The sequence below is a fragment of the Papaver somniferum genome, chromosome 1, assembly GCF_003573695.1.
Source record: "Papaver somniferum cultivar HN1 chromosome 1, ASM357369v1, whole genome shotgun sequence".
Taxonomy (NCBI): Eukaryota; Viridiplantae; Streptophyta; class Magnoliopsida; order Ranunculales; family Papaveraceae; genus Papaver; species Papaver somniferum.
In genome coordinates this window covers 116,151,136-116,159,427 of record NC_039358.1, presented here as the reverse complement: position 1 = coordinate 116,159,427, position 8,292 = coordinate 116,151,136, and the positions used below count along the sequence as shown (strand labels likewise).

General features: G+C 36.6%; 1 protein-coding gene and 1 long non-coding RNA gene across 2 annotated transcripts; one reads left to right on the top strand and one right to left on the bottom strand.

Moving 5' to 3' along the window:
• Nucleotides 1-3,749: 3,749 nt before the first annotated feature.
• Nucleotides 3,750-5,480, bottom strand: LOC113332180. The gene is made up of 3 exons (XR_003351375.1): nt 5,286-5,480; nt 4,347-4,393; nt 3,750-4,221 (listed from the first exon to the last, which is right to left on the bottom strand). It is a non-coding gene; the product is annotated as an uncharacterized LOC113332180 (long non-coding RNA).
• Nucleotides 5,481-6,662: 1,182 nt separating this feature from the next.
• LOC113332167 (ethylene-responsive transcription factor ERF109-like) lies at nt 6,663-7,768 on the top strand. Its single transcript, XM_026578820.1, has one exon. The coding sequence runs from the start codon at nt 6,753-6,755 to the stop codon at nt 7,620-7,622; it is 870 nt and encodes a 289-aa protein (XP_026434605.1). The 5' UTR covers nt 6,663-6,752; the 3' UTR covers nt 7,623-7,768.
• Nucleotides 7,769-8,292: the final 524 nt, after the last annotated feature.

The following is an 8,292-nucleotide window of genomic DNA, read 5'->3' as shown; positions in this document are numbered from 1 at the left end:
CCTAATATTGGACAAAACCCGAGTACTAAACACCAATTATCCCTTTACATTTCAACACTTACTTTCTGTTATTATTATTATGCCTTGTGATGTGTGCATCGGAACTATATGGAATAACTGAATCGATCCCTCACGACTAGACAATGACGAGTCTGAAGACTCTGAGTCGATGAGTCAACACGTTCTGTGCCATTTTATATTTATATTATTCCATGTAATGTTTCATCGACTCATGCGAATATTGTTTGTGAACACGTGGATGCCGTCATAATTTATGTGTTCACATTCCAGAGAACCAATATTCTTTAGTGGCTATGCAAATACAATACCTTTTTGCAGGCTTACTAATTTGTCTCGTAATGCAAGATTGGCTGATGTATAATTCCATCTCTGTTTTAACGTCAAGCTATTCACGACAATGCAAGTGCCATTCACAAGCCAATACCAAACTTGGCGTGTTAGTTGGCATATGAATGGAGTAATATACAGTTTCCATAACAAAATATATAAAATTTACGAAAAAGAGATTCCCGACCACGCCGGTGCATAGCGTTGCTCGCTAGTGAACATTAGAACCGAACAATTGAAGATGGCAAATGATCCTTTCCAGCGTCTAGACAGCTTCTGAATGAGAAATACACGTCCAGATTTTAGACAGGTTCTTCTGTCTGCATTCAAGGACCACTTCCCATCTAGCTCCATCATTGATGACGTATTCTTTGTTGATCAAACGGTGATGGCCAGAGGCCAGTGATGTCGAATTAGGATTTAGGATTATCGACCTTGCTAGGATATGTCTGATATATGACCGCAAGGACCACATACAGTACAGAGTTGTCATGTATGACCAAGCAAGGACCAGTCAAGACTCAAAGGACCACGTACTATCCAGACCGGAAATATTGCTCAATGCCCGACAAAAATAGACTTAGAAAGACCTTCTCGAATGGCAAGATGGTCTACAGTCCCTTGGAAATGGCTTGTCTTGGAATGGACATGGGTAGCACGTGATTAGTAAGGGGTTGCATGCGATATGGAAGAGACAAGACCACCTTCCGCACATTAATTCAAGTTCAGAGCATTTGAACAATGAAAACTCCCGGAGACTCTATAGAAGACATGTCTAGAGAGGTTCACGCCTTTGTGCCCTCAGTTCAGCTAAAAGTAGGACATCAATTCTAAACAGAAAATGGGCTATATAGCCAAAATGACACCTTTTCTGGGTCAAATGGACGGATAAAAATTCGGCCTGGGTCATGTGGACAGAGCATCTTTTTAATGGGAACAGACTAAATTACCCTTACCTTTCTTCTCCCTCTCTAGATAATATCGATCTCCCTCTCCACAATCTCCACCGTTTCCATTACTTTCTTCTTCTGCTCTCGATCTTCTCTTTCTCCACCACCACCATCATCAACTCTAACCACATCTACCACCACCATGGATAGTAGAAACATGCTACAATTTTGGATTCAGATCTGGAATTAACTCATGGCGATTTTTCTGATGCGAAATAGATGATCGATCTACTATAAGGCTCTATTCTAATATTCTTAAAAGAGGTAAGATTGATCCTAGTTTTTCAGTTTGATTCTAGGGTTTTTAACGGATTTTGAATCGTAGCTCAACTTTGGTTTTGATTTTAGTTGATTGTAAGTTTGATTCAAATTGAAATGTGATTTATTATTCGTTAATTTGGTTTCTAGGGTTTTCGGAGCGAATGTTTACTTACTGTTCTCTTACAATTCCTCGCTTTGCTTGCTTAACTTGAGAGATGATATGTATAAAGTTTAGTCTGTTTATGCACAATATTGAGCTCCTAAAACTCTTATCTTTGAACGCATTGCAGTTCGTAACCCACGGGTTTTTGATTTCCATTTTTTTAGGTTCTACTATTATACATTTACTAGTACTTTACATAGGTAGATGGCAGTGGATCTGGTGGTGACGATGGTGGTTCAGTAGAACATGTAGATATCTAATTTTGTTATGTGATTTCATCCTGAATTTTCTTTATTTGTTTATGAATCTCCCCTGAGTTTTTAAATTAGGATGAAACAGATTTCATCATGTTATAGATTGGATTGAATTTGTTTTCTATTTTTAAACTAGGATGAAACTGATGTCATCTTGTATTGGATTGGGTTGAATTTGGTTTCACCTGTGTTTAAATTAGGATGAAATTGGTTTCATCTTGGTTCCACCCATGTTAAAACCAGGATGAAAATGTTCATTCTTCCTTAATTTGGTTTCATCTTGGTTAGATGAAACTGGTTCCATCTAGGTTTAAGCTATGTAAAATCTAGTTTGAAATTGATTGAATTCGCTTTGGATGAAACTGGTTTCACCTAGGTTTCACGTTTGAAATTTATTGAATATGGTTTGGATGAAACTGGTTCATCTGCGATTAACCTATGTAAAACTAGTTTGAGGTTAATTGAATTTTTATTTTTGTTATAGTGTGTGCTTGTGGATATATTTCTTTGTCATAATATGAAGAATGAAACCAGTTTCACCCTAGTCAAAAATCTATTGTTGTTTTTTTCTTCAGTATATGAAGAATGAAACCAGTTTCACCCTGGCCAAAAATCTGTTGTTTTTTTTTCTCTTCAGAATATGAGTAATGCGATTGTTATAGTGTCTTCTAAGCTGACATGCAGAAACTGGTTTTCACACAGTAATAACATATGATGTAACTAGTTTTCATCCAGTGATATCATAAGATGTAACTGGTTTTCATCTAGCTTTAATATATTGTATAAACTAAGATGAAACCAGCTTCATTTAGGTTTAATTTTTAGTGTATATTGTTTTAGCATGTTTAAACTAGGATGCATGTTTTTGACTAAATATTATTTTGCGATTTAATGTGTGAGTACTTGTTTTTAACCAAATATTTTTTTTTAGGTTTTTATGAGGATAGAAATGGAGATGTTGTTGTAGTAGGTGATGGCAAGGTTGGAAAGCTGCAGGACATGGTATGAGAGAAGTTGCAGCTGAGATCGCAAGCAGTTGTTTCAATGAGATAATGATGCAAAAAATATGAGTTGCAGAGCTGCATGACATGGTGCTATGTAGGAAAGTGAGTTTGATATGGAATGCTTATGGGTTGTATAAAGCACAGTGGCTTGTGGCAGAGCTGGTGTTGCTTGAAATGTATGCAATGGTATTGGTGAATGCTAGGATGTATATATGGAAATGTGCAGGGAAGCAGCTCAGATAAAAGTTTCAACATGTGTTTTAGTTTGAAAACAATGAATTTTAGTAATCTTGATGTAGTTTAAGCTTAACTTTTTTGTTTGTAAAACTTTTTTTGCATAGACATATGAATGCATATATCTTAATTGCAAGTCAATTAAATATGAAATGTTTTTACTTAAACTAGACTGTACTATGAGTTGTCAGTAATTTTAGTAATCTTGTCTTAGAATATGCAGGATGAAACCAGGTACATCCTAGCAGGGTTTTTTTTCTTTTGCAGAATGTACATGATGAAACTGGTTTCATCCTGGAAAAAACATGTTTTTGTGAGTTTCTGCAGGATGAATATGTTTTTCTTTTTCAGAATATGCAGGATGAAATCAGTTTCACCCTGGCCAAAAAATCTATGTTTTCAAAATATACAGGATGAAACCAATTTCAACCAAGTCTAATCTTTCTTATACCAAGAATTAATTCAAGCTTTTACCAGAAAATTGAAAGATATCTATATTTAAGAAACTAACAAAAGTCATTAAGATACACTTTTTTGAATGTGTCAAAATAAACAAAAGTTGCAATACTGACATACAAATTAATGTACTCATAAACTTCAAAAAAAAGTCTCTCGCGATTTCTAAATGCACTTCATACACAACCATCGAACCATAGTTATGGTGTAGTCGAGAAGCTGCAACTGTTCATGTTGTTTTGAAGTGCATCGAGAAGCTGCAACTATTCATGTTAGTAATTACAAAGCTTCTAAGAATGTGTCATGAAAATAACTGGGGGTCAAATCATAAAAATCCCAGCTGCATGAAGATAAATATATACCATTAAAGTTTCAATGCATATCTTGCAGCACCTGGTGCTCCTTCAGAACTAGGTTTCTGTGTGAGCAATGAGTAAAGGAAACTTGAGCTTAAAAACCTATCTTGACACGAGAATCCATCAAGAGCACTAGCGTGTTGTGACAAGTTGAACTTTGGATGGTTCTCATACACTGTACTCAGCTTCCTTCTACTGCATAAGCAAGATAATAGATGGTCAACATAGAGAAATATTGAGGTTGTAACAGAAAAAACAGTATAGTTATTCTTTCATAGTAAATTTTTCCATAGCCAATGGTTAGCCTGTTTGCACCATACCAAACACGGATTCCTAGTTTATATAGAGCACCTTTTACTAAAGAAATCTGCAAAAGAAATTAACAACAAATCAGACTTGAAGATTCAGTGATGGTGAAGGAATACATTAGGTGATTTATTAAAGCCATAAATAGTGTGCGGTGTGTATGTGGCCACAGTCGTGAATTAGCTCACTACATACTTCATTTTTCATCCCCCAAAACTATCAGTCAAAACCTTAGGTCACACTCATGACTCAATCAACAACAACACCTCCGGAACCTGCACCAATACCTCCACCTCCACAAGCACCGTTTATCGCATCCAATACCTACTCCACCACCATGTCGATACCCTTCACCGCCACCATCTATTGAACCAAAACCTCACCTCTAGTAGCACCTTCTTCATATCCAATGCCTACTCCACCACCCTTTTCATACCACCCACCAACAACTCCACCACGACCAGAACTACCTCCGAAACCAATGCCTTTACCAACTCCTCCATCAACAACACCTCCTGGCCATAGCCAAGTCCTAAACAGTGAGCAACAATACCTCCTGAATTGACAAACTCCTCCACCAACAACACCTACTGAACCATGACCAAGTCCTCCACCAACACCACCACCTCCTGAACCACAACCAACTCCTCCACCAGCACAACCAAAACGTAACAATTAACCAGATCCTTAACACTAACCTACTCAAACCGTAATTGATTTCCATTTAGCTCAAACAGCTCAAGAAACCAAATCGTACTAATTAATCAAATCTAGTCAAACATTTTTGAATCATATTAACAATTATCGAACCCAAATCTACAAATGTTCTCATTTTGTCAGTAAAATTTCAAAATAATAGAATTTAGAATTTTCAAATCCTAACATTAGCTTAAATTAGTGAAATTCAAAATCAAAAAGAAAGAAAAGACAGGAGAAGAGAATTCAGTGAGAACCTGGCGTTGACGTTCTTAACGGAGATAACCTATTACAAAGCGCGATCGACGAGAAGACGAGATCTGGTTTTTGATGATGTTGTAATTCAACAAACGATAACCACCATGATTGATGATTGAGCTCTGAAAATCACTGCCAGATCTGAAAACCCAAAATCAAATTCGTTCTCTGAAAAAGAAGAAAGTGACCGGAGAAAAAAAAGAAGAGGAGAAGCTGTTTTTGGTTAAGTTTAAAAAGGGTTGTTTAAAAGGATGGGGGTTATTTTAGGTAGAACCTATTTTTTTTATTTTTTTTTCCTGGGTGAAATATCCAAATTGGCTACTTAAACAGTATTTTTTGTATCACTGTCCATATAAACAATATCTAAACCTAGAAATCTATTTCACCCAAAAATTATTACTTTCGATCTTTTTAACGAATTTTGTGAATTCTAAAACCATCTAATGAATACTCTCCCTTTCTCCAACAGCCCAACCACCCGATCTCACCTACCAGCTGACATTTTGGAGAAGATTCAGCTGTCTTAAACGGCTTCAAACAGTGATCTAATAGCAGCTCCTATCTTTCACTTTTATATCATGGTCACCCAAATTATTTCATTATTACACTTTGGGGTGGTACTTTTTTATGAAGTCAGGAGGCTGGAAGCTAATTTTTTTATTCCACCCTTTGGAGTAGTATTTTTTTGTAAATATTTTTGAAGTCATCACATAATGCGCAATACATAAGAACCTCGAGGCTGCAAAATGTTGCGAGCCTTCTCGGAAATCTCCTCCCTGCTGTATACCACAACCGGCCAGATTCCGTCATCAATGACGTTTTTTAAGGTGATCACTCGGTGATGGCCGGGGTGTGTGAATTATATTGTAAATGATATTCTACGGCCTTGCAATAAAAAAATGTTGACCACGTACACCTGTTTGACACTTCTAGAACGTCAAAACCCAAATATTGCTCTCTTAGTAATAGCCAGCTAAGCTAAGTGATCCCAGAACGGGTAATGTTTAGGGGTCAAATAATAGAAGAATCAAAGCTGAAGAGGTCAAGACCCGTAATATATAATTTTTGCAGCTGACGTAAGTGATAAAGTCAGCTGGAATTCTAAAAACTGTCCTTCATAGAATCATTAGTTAGTTGAGTAAACAGGGATATAACAGTCTTCTAGCACAAGACACCACTTTAATAAAACAAAAAACCGCACGTGAGCGAGTACTGAGATATAGATAAAAAAAACAAAACTTAAGAGAATTAGTTTCTTAGTACCCAGCCCAACCCGTGTGTGAGTAGTGTACTGTTGGACTTTTATCTTTATAGCTGATTGCCACGGTTGCAGTTCCATATATATACGCACACTTCTCCCGCCACTAATCATATAATCCACTCTCTCAACAACAAACATACACACACAACTCAAAGCAAACAAAAGCAGAGCAACTTCAATTTCACTCCCTCTTTTCTCTCTGGAAATGCTGAAATCTTCATTCATCAGAAGACCCAAAACGGAAATGAACTATCAGAAATTAAACCATCAATCTTCAATATCAGCGACTAAATTAACAAGAGAAGAAGAGGATGCAATCATGGTTGAAGCTTTCAAGTATGTTATATCTTCTTCCTCTTCAGCCTCTAATGGAGTAGATTTCTTTGATCATTGTAGTCCATCAACAGCTAGTATGTCGAGCACTGAAATTCAACAATGTCCAATACCCATTCTAGATTCTAATACCTGTGATACCTGTGGAATTAGTGGTTGTTTAGGTTGTAATTTCTTTGATCAAGATCAAGGAAGTAAGAAGAAAGCCAAGAAACAGAGTAACAAGACCAACATTGTGATGGAGAAGAAGAAGAAAAATTACAGAGGAGTTAGACAGAGACCATGGGGAAAATGGGCAGCAGAAATTAGAGATCCTAGAAGAGCAACACGAGTTTGGCTTGGTACTTTTACTACTGCTGAAGATGCAGCTAGAGCTTATGATAAAGCTGCTATTGATTTCCGTGGTCCTCGAGCTAAACTTAATTTCTCCTTCTCTGATTACGACAATAGTAACTACAATTCATCAAGTGATCATCATCAGCAGCAGCAAGAAATTTCTCAGAAAATTGACAGTAATTATCAGCAGCAGCAACAACATATTAGCAACAGCAATGTTGAGAAACCGAAGATTGATACTGATTATCAAATGAATTTTACTTCATCACAGACAGAGTCATTGATGGTTGGTCCTTCTACTACACTTGACAAGCAATTTTGGGGCATTGATGAAGAAATTCAAAGCTGGACATCACCCGAAGAAGATGACTTCTTTCTTACTTGTTTACAAAAATTTAGTCCCTAAAAGAAATTTCGGACTCATTGCGGGCAAAATGTATCAATCAAGAGATCAATTTGTGAATAGCATTGTTATACTCATTGCGGACAAAATGTATTTCTTATCCATGAAAATCATGCAAATCGAATATATATACTATACATCATTTGTCGACAAATCTGTTAATCATTTGTCATACATTAATATTTGCTCTGTTTATTATCCGGACCAAAATCGTTTACTTGCTCTTTCAAAAATCATGAATTAATGTATCGAACAATAAAAAGCGCATCTTTACTTACCACGCAAGTAAAATCATGTGCCACGTAGGCAACTAAGTATCTTAAAAGGGCACGTGTCTTTGTGAACAGATGACAGGTAATAATAAGAAAATCTTATGCGCGTTTGTAGAATTTGTCGCGTTTCTCTCGTGTGTAATGGGGTAGAAATTGAAACGTGGGAAAATGTAAGCCTCTTTTAAAAAAGTAGTTTCTGTGGGAAATTGTAATGAGGTAGAAATTGAACATAGTTCAGATGGTTAGCTAGGATAAGACAACATCGTGGGAAAGACGAGTGTCTTAGCTGTGCCAATGAAGGGTGCAGGTTACAACTATTTTGAGAGTCAGCGAGTTATAAGACTGGTCAGTATGGATAAGTGTTTCGTGGTGAATTCCTCGGCGTAGTATTAAAACAGGTA

Bases quoted from the DNA above. Each gene is read 5' to 3' on its own strand.
- LOC113332167 (XM_026578820.1), top strand. From the start codon at position 6,753: ATGCTGAAATCTTCATTCATCAGAAGACCCAAAACGGAAATGAACTAT.